The sequence below is a fragment of the Bacillus rossius genome, chromosome 1, assembly GCF_032445375.1.
Source record: "Bacillus rossius redtenbacheri isolate Brsri chromosome 1, Brsri_v3, whole genome shotgun sequence".
Classification (NCBI taxonomy): domain Eukaryota; kingdom Metazoa; phylum Arthropoda; class Insecta; order Phasmatodea; family Bacillidae; genus Bacillus; species Bacillus rossius.
Window position 1 is genome coordinate 78,234,333 of NC_086330.1, and position 19,333 is coordinate 78,253,665.

The 19,333-nt window shown below is 36.5% G+C and overlaps 1 protein-coding gene across 10 annotated transcripts in view; it reads right to left on the bottom strand.

The window, feature by feature from the left end:
- The window catches only part of LOC134538168 (uncharacterized), a 129,353-nt gene that overhangs the window by 72,269 nt on the left and 37,751 nt on the right, over positions 1–19,333 (bottom strand). For all 10 annotated transcript variants that reach the window (XM_063379273.1, XM_063379232.1, XM_063379300.1 and 7 more), the window contains 2 exons: positions 11,998–12,125; positions 7,572–7,709 (listed from right to left, as the gene is read on the bottom strand). In XM_063379273.1, the coding sequence (XP_063235343.1) occupies positions 7,572–7,709; positions 11,998–12,125 (266 nt within the window). The remainder of the gene's footprint in view (positions 1–7,571; positions 7,710–11,997; positions 12,126–19,333) is intronic.

Consider the following 19,333-nt stretch of genomic DNA (forward strand, 5'->3'; position numbering starts at 1 on the left):
CTGGGGTGAACCAAAGCCTTGGTTGCCACCCGAGGAATTGAAGATTCGCGTCATCCGCGGTCGTGTGCTATCTAGAATTCTCCACACTATTATTTGTGAGAATAGTTCTGGACTGAATAAGTGTCAGATAGGGAGTATCGGCGACATCTAGTGCCAACTTCCGCGTCGGTCCCGTTCATCCTGCAGTGGTTCCGGACGACTGATGTCAGCTCCAGCTACGATCGGCCACAACGTTTGGTGAGACCGATCCAAATTAAAACAGACTTTTTAGGACGAGAGGGAAGTCGATTCTTCAGCCAGACATCCGGCTACATCAGATCTTCTGTAGTTCGCCAATTACAGCTTCCAGCGTCCAGTGTTCCAGCGTCGCAGCAGACCACCTGGAGGTCCTAAGAAGAGAGCCTCAAGCCTCCGACAGATTATAGCTAGACCCGGCATGGTAGTTGATGTGTTCCTGTGACGTCATTTACACCTACTTACTGAAACCTAGGTCTGAACAAAATGATAACATACACAGTAAATTATTTTGGTTGTTCCTTTCGCTGAATTACATGTTAACAGTAACTTCTCGTCAATATCAAAGAACCCATTAAAATCGTATGTTTTCCAGCTATTACTCTTTTATTTACAGTAAATGTCAGTTACGTATAAAATAGACTGGGTCATAGGTAATGCAAATTTCCACTAGTCACACAACACTACCTAATTTATTTTTAATAATTACTCTCCTGCCAGTAATACAATGCAGTGAAGTGCTAGCTGGATTAGCAGTCTGGGTAATCGATACAGCAGCAGCGTTCCTGAGATCTACTGCGGAGAGAATAGGCGCCAAAACCCTGCAAGAACACCAATAGTTTAGAACACCAGTGTGTTTGTGCTTTTGCAGTAAATACGGCCCTGGTCAGTGCTATGATCTACGGAACACTAATGAACTACGTGTAGCGGATCTTGTGTTCGAAGCAGACAACGCAATGTCTCGCCCCACACTGCACTCTGCAGCAGATATCGGTTATTGGAGGCACACATATAACAGGAAGCAATAACATGATGACAGCAGTCGTGTTTATCCTGGTCCCTAGGCCCGCTGTTGCCCATAGCCGTCTGGTCCTGGCATGAGAGAGTAACAAAGTGCTTTGAGTGGTACTTCGAGCAGTGAACGCACCCAAGCGCGGCGGCTGGTGTGACGAACGACAGTGTAATCTGACCCGGACCACGTACTGTCTCTCACGCATCTCGTGCGTCCCCCTCCCCTGCTTTCCGCTCGCCGTGTGCCCATGCATGGTAGTCAGTCGTAGCTCGCCTATCATCCGCGACGAACGCGTCTGAGCACTGCTCCGTGCTTTGCCGCTAGAGATTCGTGAGTGGTTCGCCGTTTGGCAGCCAGTGCCTTATTACATAGACTGAACCACGGACATATATTCATCCTAAATGACGTCTTGAGCGGCCGACAGCTCGAGGGGTCGCTGTTGTCCTGGCCCCCTGTTGTAAGCCACAAGGTGAGAACCCGTTTACTCCCCGAGTTTGAGGCTGGTTGGCGCTCTCGTTACGACAGTGAATCACTCGCAACAGGGGTCAGAGAGCCAGGTGTCGTCAAACAGTACTCTAAAAATATTTGCCCACTGCTTTTTGTGTATTTTCTTATTTCTTACAGTATGAGATGAACATAACTGCCCAGCCGTTTTCCATGGAATTCTTAGTTCAAAAATTCAGCGCAAACTATGTACAGTATAACCCTGTTATAACGAATCTGAAGGGCGTAGTTTATATGTTCACTATAGAGGGGAAACTTTATATCTGGGAAAACTTTTATATTGGCAATACATTCTCAAAAGCAAAATCTTAACTACACATAGGCCTAAGCCAAGAAAAGAACGAATGAAAATACTCAAAGCAACAGTTTTATGAGCAAATGCAGATATTTTTTTTAATGAACTACACTTTCTATTACCTAATGGTTCTTGGAAATCGGCATATTATCCTTTTTTCGGGCATTTAATACTCTGTGACATTATCGCAGCTTGAGAAAGAAGATTGTTCAGCTTGTTTAATATTGCACTTAATGTGGATGTTACAATTCCCAGTTCCTTTGCTATTAACACGTGCAGGACAGTGGGGTTGGAGTCTCCCTTTTCAATAATGTCCAGTTTATCTCGCACAGATAATGCCTTACGTTTTTTACCGCGTTGTTCACCTTTTTTTATGTACGTATTTCTTATTGAAGCACATTTGCAGCTTAATAACACGTAATTCTTTTAACCGTAAAAAGTAAATAAACGAAAAATAACGAGTGTAGTGCATCAAAGATTACTACGTATCATTTATTATCGCAGTTGTTAAAGCAGGAACGAAATTTTCTCACTTTCTATGGAAACATTTTGTCCACAGAGTTCTATCTAGTGGTAGTCTTACGAATCTTATCCGATCAAAATGTCCGAAACGTGAACAATAAAAATGAGACGTAAAAATATTGAATTTGCTGCTATAATGTACATACGTATTTGTGTGGCGGTAATTTATTTATAATTTTGATAACATAATAAATGTACACTCGTTCGCCCATTCTTTAACTATGCAGGGAAAACTATTTTTTTTTTTATTTTCACCAAAGTGATCACCATTTTTGGCTACACGTAGCCTACCGAGGCCACTCGATTACGACTTGTTTATAATATGAACAGTGGACAATCGAGTAGCGTATTGCGGAGAAAAACTTCAATGTGATCCAGAATAGGCATTTTGTGAAAAAACTTTTAATTATATGAAAATATTTGAGATAAATGTGCATTATGTCGGCAAAATTTGTTCGTGGTACACGGGAAAACGTATCAACATTGACAAAAGTTGTGCGCTATAGCCAATAAATTAATACATAATCTCAAATCATTTTGCCGGGACTGAGACGGAAATTCACAATAAACGGGAATTCATTATAGGCGGGTTCACTATAAACGGGTTCTACTGTATATGCTGGGAGGATAATTTTTTATTCATAGAATGGCAATATTTACACTTTATTTATGTTTTCTTAAAAATGTGTAAGTGTTCGGATGATAATTATAACAAATGTGGAATGTACAGGCAATTGCTGTTTGAGTAACTTAAGTTATTAAAAAATATTTTTGATAGCAAAACAATCTTATTACATAAAAATGTGCATATTTTCAAGGCTTTTTTTTCTAAGATTTAGTGGTCTAAAAGACATCATAAATAAACAGTCAGACGCCCACATTTTATCAATATTATTACACAATTAACTGGTGCAATAAACTCATGCATAAATTGAAGTAGCTTGGCTTCTGGGATGTAGCCTTGTCCTTGGCGGAATAATTCACCGACGTTTCGGTCGACATTGCAGTCGCCATCATCAGGGAGCTGTTACCTACCTCAGTACCAAGCTACTTCAGACAATGGCCGTGAAAGCCTGCGAACAATATTCATGCATAAATTTCTGAAAGGGTTCTTACATTATGAACTTTGCATCAATTTAATTTGTCAAGCTGCAGTTTGACATCAAACAACTCAAACTATTTCATTTTCAAATGGTATGCTCCAAGATTATTTTTAATGGCTAGATGGTCACTTGAAAGAATGTCTCACACCACATATAGATCCAGGAGAGCAATGATCGTGGCCATGCTCAGACTCACATGCACGGGTGCTCATGAGCAGTACTTCAAAGAGAGAGAGTGCACGTATCACGAGCCCCACGAGGCAGTCTGGACGAGGTTCACAACTGAAACGGAAGCCTAGAAGGTCGATTTTCACGTTGTTGCTTTCAGCCTTATGTAGTTCCCTAGTCTCCTACAACTATTAAACAAAGACACTAAAGACATATACCATCCATGTTCCCAATCACTTCAATAGAGTATTATTCACTGACTTCAAAATTTGCAAAAAATATTCATTCTTTCAATTACTGTATAATAATACAAACTGACTTCAATTTAATTTTCAATAAGTAGAAATAATTTTGTATCTCTTAATATGAAAAAAACTGAAAAAATAAAATTTACTAGGAAATATTTCCTAATTATACAGTATGCTTTAAAAAAATGTATACATTCTTTAAGTACCATAGAAAATCTATTTTCCATTATATAAGGTTCAATTTCTGGAAACAGAAAGCTCAAAGTAATGTACTTAACAATGCAAATGCGATTAATATTCAAAATTGTGGCTTTCAGCATCAATATATTTCCGAATACAAGTCACCACCGATTCAGTACATTGTATCAAAGTATCCAATGAGAGTTCTACGCACACCGCTTGAATCTCATTCCAAAGTGTGTCTAGGTTATGTGGTTTACATCTGTACACCTCATCTATTACTGTGCCCATAAGAATAATTCCAGTGGCGTAAGGTCTGGAGAGTGTACAGGAAACTCTCTATTGGCCCCCTGCATCCTATCCACTGGCCTGGTAAATTTTTATCCAGGTATGCTCGCACATCCCTATGATAGTGCGGCGGGGCACTATCTTGTTGGAAATAAAACTTGTCATTACCGTATATTCCACGTTTCTCCAGTTACATTACCTTCAAAGCAGAAAGGCCAAATGAGTCCGCTTGCAGCCAAACCGCACCACATATTTATATTTTATACCAAGCAAATTCACACCAAATTATGCTACTCATAAACCCGGTTCACATCTCACCCTCTTCTGAACCCCTTCACAATAAAATTTACAAATATGACCTCTCCCATGAACAAACCAATTCCGAACCTGGCACTGTGTTCTGCTCTCTCATGTTCGTAACAATATTTATCTAGAAAAGACTATCTGTACTAAAATAAAAATGGGGGTAAATATGAAATTGTATTCCTTCAATGAGTTATTTTATGTTTTTCTTTTTGGATATGCACAGGAATACACAGTGATAAAAAGTTGTCACTGCATAAGTGATTCATAGTTAAAAATTTTGCTCACTGTAGTTTTAATCGCACGTTGCCATTTTAAGGCCAATTTTGTGCAAAAGTTCATCAAAATCAATTTTAGGGAAAATTCAGACATTTTGAAAGTAAACGTTATCAAGTTACAAGTCATAGTAGACTGGAATTTGTAAATTTGATTCTGCCTGTAAACAAACTTGTCACCCAGCAACTGCAGTGGTGACGTTTCTATCAGTCAAATTATGTATCACTATGTTCTTGCTTTCTTTTGGCGAAAATGAGACAAAACGTTTTGTTCAGAAAACACTTGAAGTAACGTTATTTTATAGTGAAAATTCTTATTTTGTCACAGCAAGACACAAAATTTGTACATCTGCACTGGCAACCGGCTAAAAGTTGGGTGTCTTTTTTAATGCTCTTTAGCCACACTAGCACATAGGCATAGCCAGGATTTTTTTCGGGAGGTGTCGGTCCACATTTTTAAGAAAAACACCATTGACTGTAAAAATTAATTTTTACTATAATATATAAGAGACCATAGACTATTCTTCTGTAACTTTTCTTTTCCCCCGTATTTTATTCTACAATATGACCTATAAAAACAGCAAATAGCATTACTTATTACTTAAAAATAAAAATACCAAACCTAAAGATTAAAAATTCTATTAACCAGGAACTTTGGGAACATGTGTGATATTTTAGTCAGGTTAGTTTTAAAGCGGTCCTTCTCTGACCTAGCTGAATTTTAAAAAAATCAAGAAAATAAAAGAAAACTTAACTTAGTACAAAAATCTCATCAACCTTTAATTTTATTCCAATGAATTTATTTATTTCTACAGTAAATAAATAGAACAGCAGCTAATTTAATTTTTCCAAACTAGGATATTATAGGTTTGTAGTTGTACACAATTTTTCTTTCAATTTATGTATGTTTACTTTACAATATTTAAATAACCATAAAACCCTAATTAAATAAAAAAAATACATAAAAGAAGTAAAGTTTTATTACTACTGTTGCCAAAATAATTGATTAACCTAACAGACCTAAATAGGCACTTCACAAACTTATCCCTAATAAGTGGACATTGGCAAGATAATACAACTGATATATAATTTTATTGTAAGGGTGTTGACAACTAACAGTTGAAGTACAGTAAAACCGAATTTTAAACAAAATAAGTTTTGAACCTAACGTCTCATTCATGCTCCGTGATTCAGAAATATGTTTAGCAGAGGTGAGCCAAAGATAGGCTATGGACTGTACAATCATATAAAAATGTATTAATATGTTAAATGTGTATTTTTGAATAGGTACTTACTATCACAAGGCCAACATTTTTAAAAGGTCTCTAGTAGAAGTTAAAAAATGTGTACGCTCCACTTTACAACCTAGCGATGACAGATCTACAGAATATAAATTATGTAAACACCTACACATTGAACTGAGGCTACTGAGCTACTGACCCAAACAAAACTTCATGCCACATCGCACTCAATGTGGTCTGTTTCATTTAAGGCGGGAAACTCACATTTCAGTTTTCCAATGTTTGTAACAGTCATTTAATATTACGCACCTGGCAATAATCCAATGTTCTTCTTAATGTTATACATACAATATTTAAATGAATGCACCTGTCTTCATATAATTATAAAAAAAAAAAAATTTTCTTCATGTTTTAACAGATTTACGGATTTTTGTACAAAATTAAGTTGCAGTGTTACAATCACTACTGCTACTCAATTTTGCTAAGCAAAACTAAAACATAATCCTAGTTGGGTTGTACTGATCATAAGCTTTGAATGACATGATTGTTCACAATTTTCTTGTGTATATATTTGGGGGGGGGGGGGGGGGATTTTTTAAACCACCCCCCTCCCCCCCTCGAGGGTATGCCTAAGCAATAGCAGACATCTTTTAATTTCTATTGTAAATCATTTTTTATTCGGTAGACAGCTACAGATCAAAAAATTTCATATTTAAATTAAAAAATACCTACTATTAACATTCTTTTACAAAGTTAGTTCGGCTACAAGTTTCCTAAAACATGTGCGTTATTGAGTGTTTATTACCTTTTTGGAATCAACAATATATAGGGTATGCTGTTAGATGTATTTATATGTTTGTAAGACAATAAAATTTTTTGCGGAGAGCCATTAAAAATGGACTTCATTTGGCCGCTCCTGTAAGTTCTGCATAAATCAATTTTATAATTCTTTTCGAGAAAAGAAGTTATATATATATTCTGAAGTACTAAAAGTTTGTCTGGACGTCATCCACTATTTAAACCATAGACCAATTTATAACATTCAACAAAACTACATACTGTACTTTCCAACATACCCACACACACAAACAGCCATCACGTGTTGGTGTTCTGGATATCACGCTTTACTTTAAGATATGGTCTCTTTTTATATTTTGTAGTGTTTAAAAAAAGTAGTTAAATCAATTTAACTTTCCTTTGTTTATAAAACTGCTATTCTACACATTCCAGTGGCCTCAAGTCTTATAAGAAGGTGAAAATTTATTTTCCAATTTCCATTACTGAAAAGCTGGTCTCAACTTACATGCCAGGCACTACGGTGCTCACTTCAGGAATGATTTTTATTATGTACTGAAGCAAAAGGATTTTACGCCACAAGATATTGAGTGATGCCTGAGTTCTAGTGAGGAGTGACTACCTGGGAGCTCTTGAGAGAGTTGATCCTGTTCGAGATGTAGGCCATACGGTGCTTGTTCTCGGGAGAGGGTCGCGATATCCTCTGCAGGGTGGCCAGGTCCATGCTGAGCATGCGGATGTTTTCGTCCAGGCTTCGCTGCTGCAACAGTGCACCCACACATCTCACAACACCACCACCTTCAGTTGGTACAGAGATGCACAGGTCTGACAACATTCCTGCTTGATAACAAATAGGTCCACATGATTCAGTAATAACTGTTGATATTGCACAAGCACTATTTTATTTTGGAAAAGAAGGGGATAGGAAGGAATTACATTCAATTTGTTTTCCCCTCAATATTTTAAGCCCATAAATGTCTTTTACACTTTTTTTCTTTCTTCAAAATTGGCATAATGATGAAGAGTTACTTTCAACTGATTCAGCTACCAACAAAAAGTGTTAACTAAAAATAAATTTCATTGCAATAAATTCAGGTTTGTTAAATTCCTGGTATTGTCTATCCCAATTCCATCCTCTAAAATATTTAGGTTTGACTCTGCTTCTGCTATTTTGTTTTACCATTGTTCTTACACATTAGTGTGTTTGAAATACTCAATTTGTGTATTTTTTATGGATCTTGTTAGTGTCAAACTCTGGCCAGAGCGTATTGATGTTGTTTGCCTTTGCTGGTTAAGTATAAGGCTGGCAGGGGTGTTACAGGTGCCGTAATTCTTACGCGCCATAAAGTGGTGATGCAGAACATAGAAAGACTTCATTTGTATCTACAGAACTCTAGTGAAGACATATGGTGCGACCCTAAAGGTGAAAATGTTAGATTTTTATGCCCCAAAACTATAGATGCGACACTTCTGTGGGTAAATAAGGTGGCTGATAAGAGTGAAACATTGGCAAGCACAAATTTGATCACGACAATCGGTAAGATTGTTAATAACACAATACATATAGACCAATTAACTATCAGTATTCGGTTATTGGGCCAGCTTTAGTATATTTTTGTAAATATTTAAATTTGAATTATTATAAATCATTAAGTTTTATTTTATATTTTCATAAATATTTAACAGTTAGATATACCTCAAACTAATAATATTAAAAAGAATTGTATGTAAGGACATAACGAATTCTTTGCTATAATTAAAAGATCTTCATCTGAAAAGAGAATAAAAATGTTTGTTGTATGTTGTATTAAATTATTTCAGTTTTTTCTGGTATTCAGCAAAAAGTTTGTTAGATGTAGATACACAACATTTCAAAATATTCTTCTTTTCAAACCACCTGAATAACTAGGGCCACTGTCTGCAAAATATTAACCTCAGAAAAGTGAAGCTGTCATGAATTAACATGAACTTTTTAGTTTCACTTATAACGATGGACTTTATACTTGTTTATAACACCAAAGATACACATAAACTTCTCACACATGTGTTCCCTTCATTTCGTCATTTGAAAACCTCTGGACTAATGGTCTTAACACAACTTTCTGTAATATCCCCAGTACATACCCCTACCCCCGAGTAACTTTGGCCTCTCCTATTCACAATATTATAAGATCCCAGGGCCCACAGACATTACTTGTGGTGTAAAATTCTCTTTAATTTCCCCAGAATATTTTTATTCAGTTTCTTCTAATAATTCCATGTAATATCTATGAAGATAAGTCAAAAAATAACACTGTCCTCTTTTGATTACATTTTCTTAAATAAAAGCACATACTTCTTCAAAAGCAGTTTGATGATGCTGATTATCATCATGCCAACGACTTTTATTGTTTTTTTATTTGATGATGCTTTATAAGAAAAGTTTAATTGACAAATGTTATGATAATAAATTTTTTAGTGTGAATAATTTGATATTTTATAAGCAACTCCTTTTGATTTTGATTTTCTTGTTCTACTTTGGATAGAAAGTCTTTTTTGCTGGATGAAAATAGAGGCTATCTTTTTTATCAATATTTTTTTTGTATTTTGGTCACAGAATGTACAAGTAACCTTGTTTGGATGGGTGCTTACATTACTTTCAACCGAAATATTAATTTCAGAGGGTGAATCAATAATCTCTAGTTGTACACTATTTTCTTGTGAATTTAATGGAACCGGTTCGACTAACTCAGGTATAAAAGTTGGCTCAGGTATTGTAATTGGGTCAGGTATAAGAGTAGTTGTTGGATTAAAAGGTTGTGAAATAGATAATGGTGGCTTAATATGTTGTGTATCTAACTCGGATTTTGATGAACATGCCATAACATTTGACAATTTTTCTTTTGGAGTACATTTTGCTATAATTTTAGGTTTTGGGAAATATTATTTTTTAATCAACCCTGTAAATGACTTATAACTCTGTCTATTATAACCACTTTCAAAAAAATTAAACCGGCAAAACAGCATCTTTGGAATGGAGGTTATGTTCCTTCCAATGTTTTAAAACTGTTTGACACTTTTTTTACGTTGTTTCCATAAACAATATTAAATGCACATCAGAATTATTACAAAAAACAAACTCTGCCATGATATTTTTAAAATATTGCAAATATTTTTATTTTAATCACATGAATTTGAACCAAAATGACAGCTGTGTTGAAAAGACTAGACAGAATACTTTATGCCAAAGACACACATCCACACACAAACAGAGTAGACCGTGATTATAAGAGGGAAAGAGCTATGCGCACAGATAAATCGCTCATACTCCTAATTGTGTCTGGGGGATGTTTGGCCCCTACGATTGGTCTGGCTGCTTACAAAAAGTATTAAAATAATTTCCTGAGTATCATATATAAAAATTAAAACTCAGACTGTAAGTAAGATGATGGATTTTTTGCGATCTTTAAAGCGTGTAGCGGTAATTACCGCAGACGGGAAGTGTCTGGTAGTATTGATTATTAATTATTAACAGTATTATGTAAAAAATTCATAAAAATCAGTACTCTGATGTTAAAAAAAGTCAGTAATATTTTTACTTACCTTTAGTACCTAATACCTGTAAATTGGCAGTCGGCCCAAGTCAGCAGGTATGCGTATGTTCAAAGTACATACTAACACTACTCTACATAACACATTTTGTTACTTTGAAAATGTAACATCTGGAGGCCCTGGGATTTGGAATACAACACACTATCGCAGCACACCATCACAGCTACTCACTGAAATCTCACATTCCCTTATTCATGTCTCATTTAAACTTTTGTGAAAAAGGTTGGAAGATAAAATCTTTAAAACATCAGAAATACAACTTACTAAAGTCAATTTCATTTTCCCTCCAATGCTTCCATTAGTTCAAGTGACTGAGGGTTTAATAAATAGTTAATTCTTAAGAATGCAACATTGTATTTACACGCAGGATCGCACCTACGTATGGGCTGCATTTATAATTTTGGGCCAAAAAAATCTAACATTTTCACCGTAAGGGTCGCCCTCGAATATGGATCATAACATATATCTGTCTCCAATATAATAAAAGTGAAGTCTTTATGGTCCATGTCTCAGTTTATTGCCACGGCACTCATGTTGACCCTTGGTCCTTCATCTCTTCCATCTACATCAATACAAAGAAAAAGAATACTATTTTTTACTTGTTTTTCCCTTCCCATCTATTTTATATATATATTTTTTTTTACCTGTCCCCTTCCCAAAGCGAGATATGACACAACCTCACGCTACTATTTCTTGTCAATTTTTTTTTGTCATTTCCTTCAAAAAAAAAAAAGCACTCCCTTTACAGCAGTTTTATCATAGAATTTTGCAGATTGAGGCATGGGAAATCTCCCACAAAAACAATGTTTTGACTCAGTAACCCACAAAAACTTGTCGAGATAGACACGTGATGATTGTACGGTGCCATTTCACAGACATTTACGATCAGAGAGGGAGGGAGAACCATGAACACTCCTGCATGGCCACAGCACTCAAACAAAATACATGTGCCCCCCCCCCAACTCCTTATCAAACACTTTGAATGATTTATTTTTAAATTTTACCCTCTTGCCGAACGCCAGCACGGCGGCAGGCGGCAGACAGCCATGTCACTTACCATCGGCGGCCAGGTGACCGTTCGACAGGCAGCACATGCAGTGCAATGGCTGAGATATTTTAATTACAATTTATACTTACCTGTAACATATTTATTAAAAAACAACACAGGCCATTTATTTAAGCACATATACAACCATGCAGTGTACTGTTAGGTTTTTTTTGCCCAAAATGAAAACTCACATACGAATAGCACTACATGTTACTAAACAAAAAATCGGCATAAAATGTGCGACTCATACGCTGGTAAATATGGTACCTCTAATTTTCAAACTTACTTGGGTAAATGAATCAATGCTCAATCTAAGTCTTATCGGATTGTAATTCAATCTCGTCAAAACGTGAGCAGGATGCATTAGCAAGCAAGACTACCAAGAAAGGCTGAAACAATCAGGACTCACTGCGGTGTTGGTGCTGCCCTGCCGTGCCATGTCAAGGTTGTGGCGCGCAATGTTCTGGACAGAGTACTGCTGTACCTCAGGGTGCATCGTCTCCAGCTGCCCAAACCTCACCAGCTTCATCTTGTTGCCTGCAACCAGCCCGCACATACCAACCACTCCTGCCGGGGCACGAGAGATGATGAGAGGGAGGACGGCCCCTGCTTTCATCTACGTACAGAATGTGACAATCTTTCTCCGACCTGCTGGGAGCTCATTTCCTTTGTATGAGACTAATTGAGCTATGCCACTAATAAGTTTATTTAATTGGCATGATTAAAAGTTTTTTTTTATGAAGTACTTTGTAAAGAGAATCTGGTAATGCTTTTCAGGTGTTTATAATTTGAACTGTTTGATTATTGCATTCGGTGTGGTCCTTTCAACTTTAACTTTCTGCCGGTAGCTCAATACCACTAGTTTTTTAGCACTGGGAGGCAATATGCCACTCAGTCCCTTATCCCACGCTGAGTTAGCTGCGCTTCACATTTTCTCTGCCTGCCCGCACTCATTAATGTTGACAAAGTTTCAATTTTCCTTTTCCTCTTTTGTTGGTTCTATGTTTTCACAGCAAAGCTGCTCTGATAATACATGTGTTTAATATTTAAAAAAAAAAAAAAAAAAAAAAAAGACAAACACTTTCAACATTTACAATTTATATTACTTTGATGATTTATTAACATGTTAATAATAAAGCATCATGTTTGTATATGCAACATTTAACATGATCAGTAATTTTAGACAAAAAATATTGTGCCATGGATTAGGTATTTAGGCACGTTTTATTTAAAATTTTGTTATCTTAAATAATTTTGGAAATTATTTTTTTTACTCCTCTTATATCTTTACTACCAGGCCCTCAGCCTCTGTTCTCAGAAGCGAGCTGATTATTTTTGCCAGCCTAATGCTAGGTTAGCAGTCTGGCTAATATTTCTCCCGCCTATAGGCACGTCGGAAGCCGGTAACTTAATTTCTCCGCATGACTAAATTTTCATACAGCAGCTTCGTGGAGCAGTGCTGAGCCCTGCTAACTCTGTCACGAATCGGTATAAGGTTCACTAGCAGCAAGACACGACAGGAGGATCCCGTGGGCCTTGCGTCCCACAGACCATGAGTTTTTTGAAGCCATTCCCCCCCTGTTCCCGCACCCTTTCTTCTCAGAATTGAAGCCAGGAGCGATGACCGCTTGTGAACTCCTGGGGACAGTAACCGAATTCAAGGCCATCTCAGGCTTCACAGCCGCAGATACGATTCTGGTCTTTAACGACATCTAGCGACGGCTATGGTCACTAACGCCACTTGTGGGCGTCGGCAGCGCCGGCGATAGCGCGTTCGCGCGGAGGTAACGACAACCTTTCTCCCCCTTATATCTCGGGCCGCTAGGTGGCAACACTGGTTGCTCCATAAGCCCCTAGCAGTGACACACTCGTCGGCCACAAGTCGATTTCTTAGTACTTCTTCTCGCCACCAATAGATAGCGCCTCAGTCGCGCAGTCACTCCAGTAAGATCTAATATATTTTATGCCGGACACCTTCGGGTGGGCTCGGTAATTTTCGGCTCAGAGCCTAACCCCCCTCCCATTCTCTAGAGATCCTGCGCTTATGATATACTGACGATATCCCGTGCTGAAGGGACTTTGGTGCGCGCCTCCTGGCTGACTGGTACCTCTTCGTAGCTGTGCTCTTCGGCGAATTATCGGCATCGCTTCTTGTATTATGTAGTCTTCTCAGACTATAGGGATGAAGTCCCTATCTAAAAATTTAGATTAACCAGTCATTAGATTAGTAAAAAGTAGAGAAACTTAGTATTTTTTTATAATGTTTTTTTTTTTTTTTTTTTCCCTTAAATTATGGAGACTTACGCGTCTACCGCGCATCGTGGTTCGGGTTTTCCGAAACGAGACGCCCTCTCCTGAGTGCCAGGACCAACACCCTGTTCTGTTAAGTCTTGATGTCATCACTCCTTTAATTTTCCTCTATTGGCCTTTTGCGCCATTTAAGTATACTGTCTGGAAACAGGTCTGATTCTTCGGAATTTGGACTTCTGTTTCAGACAGGGTTCCAAGTTTGGAGCAACCAAAATCCTCTGCCAGAACCTCTAGAGTCGGATCCTGAGCAGAAGCCACCATCTTTGGTCCTACTACCTCGATCACCGTCAACCTACAGCCCAGGGTGATACCCGCTTCATTCAATCATTTTCTTTACGAACTCAAAAATAGTCTAACCCAGTTAAGACAGCGGACAGTTAAAGCAGTTCGAGGAGAGGAAATTCATATGATGTTTTGCAAGGACTATATGTACAACCTTTAAAGTTAGCGATGTTAATTTCATTCATTTCTTTAAATATTTTAATTTTCGTTAAACATTTAGGGCCGGCCCTCTTGTAAATAAAGTTAAAGAATATAATATAATAAGTGTAATTGTAAGGAGTTTATGTAAGATCACTTATCAATGAAAAACAGATGATACAAAGGAAAATTTAATCCATAAAAACAGAAAGAACAATGATTAATAAAATAAGGAAGTCTATAGACGTAACTGTTGTTTTTATTTAATTAATCTATAATAACGATCCTTTTTCTCCCAAGTGTTTGTAGGGAGTCACTAAATGTTCTTTGTTTACGCCTAGTTTCGCCTCTGATGTTGACTTTGATAGCTATTAATTGAGGGCCACAGTGTTAAGAGTTTCCAAATATTTTTACCTACTTATTTAATAATTCTTTAAGACACTTGGGGTATTACAATATTTTTATTTTCATATCCTTATAAATATAGTTTTTAATAAAACTGGCATTATTAACAAATTTTAATAATTGAAAATCTTCAATCTTTTAAAATTCTTTTCAAAAATATCCTAAAACAGATTAAAATTTTACAGTCAACATTAATTTTCATCACCTTATGTACAATTACATACATAAAACTTGTACACTGTACCATGTACACCTAGATACATAAAATATTAACATTATTCAGTTTTCTTTCACACTATCCCCCAAAATTAGTGAATAATTTTTCATCATTATGATGACGTTATTTCACATTGTCTGGAGTCTTGTGACTTCCAGATGGCACTAGATATTTTTTGTGTGTTCTAAAGTAGATCTTTGGTCATGCTTAGCCTCTGTGCAGCACTAAACCCCTCAATGCAAAAACATGTTCAGTCCTCAGGGCGAACACCTAATGACCTCTTCCGAGTTTCAGTTGTGTTCCATTCCCACTACTCATCTTTGGATGAATTCTTTTCAAATCTCCTCTCAGGCAGTATTAAATGTAATATCTGCCATGGAAGATCCAATTGCTCACATAAAGATATTTTTCCCTCTAGATTTATAGTATGATTTACTGCATTTTTTCTCCTTCAAAGTATTTAAATTTGGGTGATAAATTTTATACTATTTTTTTAACAAACATGTAAATAATAAATTATATTTATACCTATTTTGCAAAAGTCAGAGTTGTTCCAGATGAAGTTGCTAAATCTAGTGAAATTTTTATTCTTTGGTCACTTTTCAATGAGGTGTTGATCTCATTGGTTTCTTGCTCACCCTAGCTATGAGAATTTCCTCTCATAGGAATTACCATTCCAGCCTGTTGGACTATCACCCTTCAGAGGATGGACAACCTGATCCTATGGTAAGCTAACAAGTGTGATTGTGATACAGAGGTCTTGCTTCACTTCTTTGAACAAGCATTTATATTCATTGCCATCGAATCCAGTTCCAGAAAATGCGGGTTGGGTTACTTTGTCTTTCTCTCGTTTTTTTTCTGGAAAGACTAATCTACAAGGGTACTATTTCCAGATTTTTCACATGCAGCGGTGTATACATTTCCCATTTTTGACCGAGATCTCAAAGCCTGAGTTCTGTTTCTTCCTACGTGCTTTTCGGCTTCCTTAATCATGCCCATTCTGTTAATCTACACGATACCCAACATCTGAGGTCAACGTTCTTCAGTTCTTCCTCAACAATAGTGTGTGACCATATTTTCTATAACATTTAATTTTCCAAATTACAATTTATTTGTTTAATTTATATAATAGAACCTTTTTCTTGACTAGACCATAAGCTGCGCCATTTAGCAGGTGTGTATGTGACACACACTAGTTATTGTTTTGGTGAAATTAATAATTTTTGTTTTTTTATTGAGTACATTGTACGTATAGAGAATCAAGTTATTCTTTTCAAGGGACATAATTTAAAACTGTTTTAATTATTGCATTTAGTATGGTCCTTTCAGCTTTAACTTTCTGTAGGCGACTTGACCGTCACTAATTTTTCAGCACTGTGCGGCAATGTCTCACTAAGTCCCTGATCCCACACCAAGTTAGCTGCACTTTAAATTAACTCTACCTGCCTTCGCGTAAAGTCTCAAGTGCACATCTGATGGCGCTGCACCATCAGACACCCTTCTGTGACTTCCGCCGGCATACCATGGCCAGTCTGGTAAGACACAGGCGTTACATTTTGTCACGACTCCATGCCACGCACAATGCTGACGTAGACCTACAACAGCTTTTTATGCCTCCCTTCCTTCCCATGCACTCTTTTGGCTTTACCTCTAACTGCCCTTGGCAAGAAAGAACCCACCCGCCTTTTTCTGAAGTGCCTCTTGGATTGGGGTCTCTCCTGCCTTTCTGCTGCACCACGACACCTGTTTGTCAATCTAAGTATGTACTAAGTTAACCCCTTTTTTTCCCCCTGAGAAACCTCTTGAAGCCCAACCTGCTCTGCAATGGTGCTGTACACGCTCTGTTGCTAAAGTAGAAACTAATTGGTTCCGTATAAAGCTTTTAATTGTGACCTGTAGACCTTATCTAAGACACCTTGGCAAAAAAATTAAGGCCCCTATGTTACTATCCTATGCACCTATGATGTACATTCCATCTTCAGGCCCTTCCGGCCAATTACTACCTATCTAACCCCCCTCCTACTCTTACTTTCTTCCGCCCCTGTGTGGTCTTTAACTATGTGTTAACCACCCCACTGGAACTGGAACACAGGCCCTAACCCGCCCAGATGGAAAGATAATTCTGGCAGGAAGTGTCACAATGTAAACAGAGTTCTTTGTGCCAAGATCCCAAACCTTTTTTGTCCCTCTTTTCACTAGCAGACAGGGATGATCATTTCAACTAAAAGTAGACCTATAGAAAAATAACACAGGCTCAATATACTTTCAAAAATTATCAAAAAAATAAACTATGTCTAATATTAATAACTGTAGGTATTAGGTGCCTATGATGTTTGCAGCTTTACAACACTTATCTCGTCATTGGTCGCGCTATGAGCATTTTGCTCACCCTCAGAAATAATGTTTTACTGTTATTGTTTTTATTGCTGTGGGGAGGTGTCCTTTTTTCTAGCTGAGTTTTGAACCTTCCTTTTTAAGTCACTAGGTGGCTGACAGAATGTAACTAATACTTGATCTTGATATAAGATATAGTTTACAGGCATGCACGCCGCATGAGCAGTTTGCTCACAGTGCGACCAGTCGCGTTGCTACAATTGTGACGACAGTTCGGTTTGCAAAGTGCTGTGTTTAGTCTTGGAATATATTCTCGTGAGACTAAATCTAATGATTCTTGGTATTACTTATTGAAATGAATCGGGAGAAGAACATTGTGGCTTTGGCTCTTCAACAAATCGCTGAATGTTCCAGAACAGGTAAGTTATGTTATAATTATCAATATTTTGATTGAAAATACAAAAAAAAAAATAATTACATAAAACATCAATTATAGTAAACCTTATCATTTTGTTACAAAATTGTTGATTTTTGCATCAAAATAAGTAATTACTTTTGAATACGTATGCTGAAAAGCTGAATTTGCATAGAAGTTAGACAAGATTTTATAATTTTGGAAAAACTCTTAGGAATCCCAGAGGAAGATATGTAATTATAGTCTTTCCATAGTTTTATGAATCTATTTTATTTTTTACTAGAATTTTCAGTAATGTGATATACTATTCTGTGCTTTGTATTTACAGAAGTTCCACCATGGTTGCCGTATAGTTTACCACCTGAAAACCAAGCAGCCGCCATTGATAAAAATTTTGACCAAAATGTTGAAAAATCCTAATAGAGTTAGTTATGTGTTATAAAAAGTGAATTTCCATGAAAGCAGTTAATTTTGAAATAGAAATTCTCTATTGCATAATGTGTGTTCTATTAGTCATAGTCTCAAATGTATAACATAAATTAGTGTGCCCTCAAAAGACTCAGTAGATTTAATATTTTTTTTTTTTTGCTATAAAATGATCAAGTAGTAAATAATGTGTGATTTTCTGTTTTGCTTCCAAAACTATTGCATTTATTGTTGATGTATTCATAGGCCGGACGAAGGAATTTCAGTATACAGCCAAATAGTTTATTCTGATGATGATTTATGTAAAAAAAAAAAAAAAAAAAAAAAAAAATTATGTGATAATAATATTAAATATTATTTAAAAAAGCAAAGTTGTTTCATTTGCAATAAGTAAAATATTTGGCCTTTTAAAAGTGGTTAAGCACGACTCTAATCGTAAAATTAAGTCTATGAGCAAAATGCTCATGCGCGACCACTGGTGTAACATTTTACAATGCGACCAATGACGGGTTATAAATAGAGACCCGGAAATATTGCAACTCATGAATTTGCAAAAAGTCAATTAACACTATTAAGCAGTACGAAATGTTTTTTTTAATGAAAGTTAAATATGATTTAAAAGGTATTTTGACTTTGTATTCACTCACAAACTTATTTGTGAGTTATTTTTATCCCAAATTTTTGTATCTATTCACACGAATATCTACGAATATTTAATTATTTAATTTTTTCTTTAATCATAAAATAAATAGCTGCGAATGCACAATAATAATGGTATGCTGAACCATATATATAATACATTGCATCATCAAATGATATTGTACACTAGAGGGATTCAGTGTGACTAATTATCGTATGTTGTACCCTAAATTATGGTACTGGATGGCAGATTATTACCGTAGCACTGTAGTCGCAGTGGGATGCAGAGATGATATATTTATCTCGGTTTCAGAGAACTCGCATTTGAAAAATTATATATTTTACTTGGTCACTGTATTTTATTGTTATTAAACCTGTCAATAGTCAACAAGACATTTTTAAAGTGTATCTAAAAGAACTCCCCTCATTGGTGTAAGGCAGATCAGCCTTCAAGCAGGAAGGAAAAAGAAAACCAAGTATCTTGCAGGCCCCATGCTGATTCAGCATTCAAAACAAACACTTCCTTTGTTCTGTCCACTTGCCCTCCCTTTAAAAGCCATCAAGGCTACAAGACTAGTA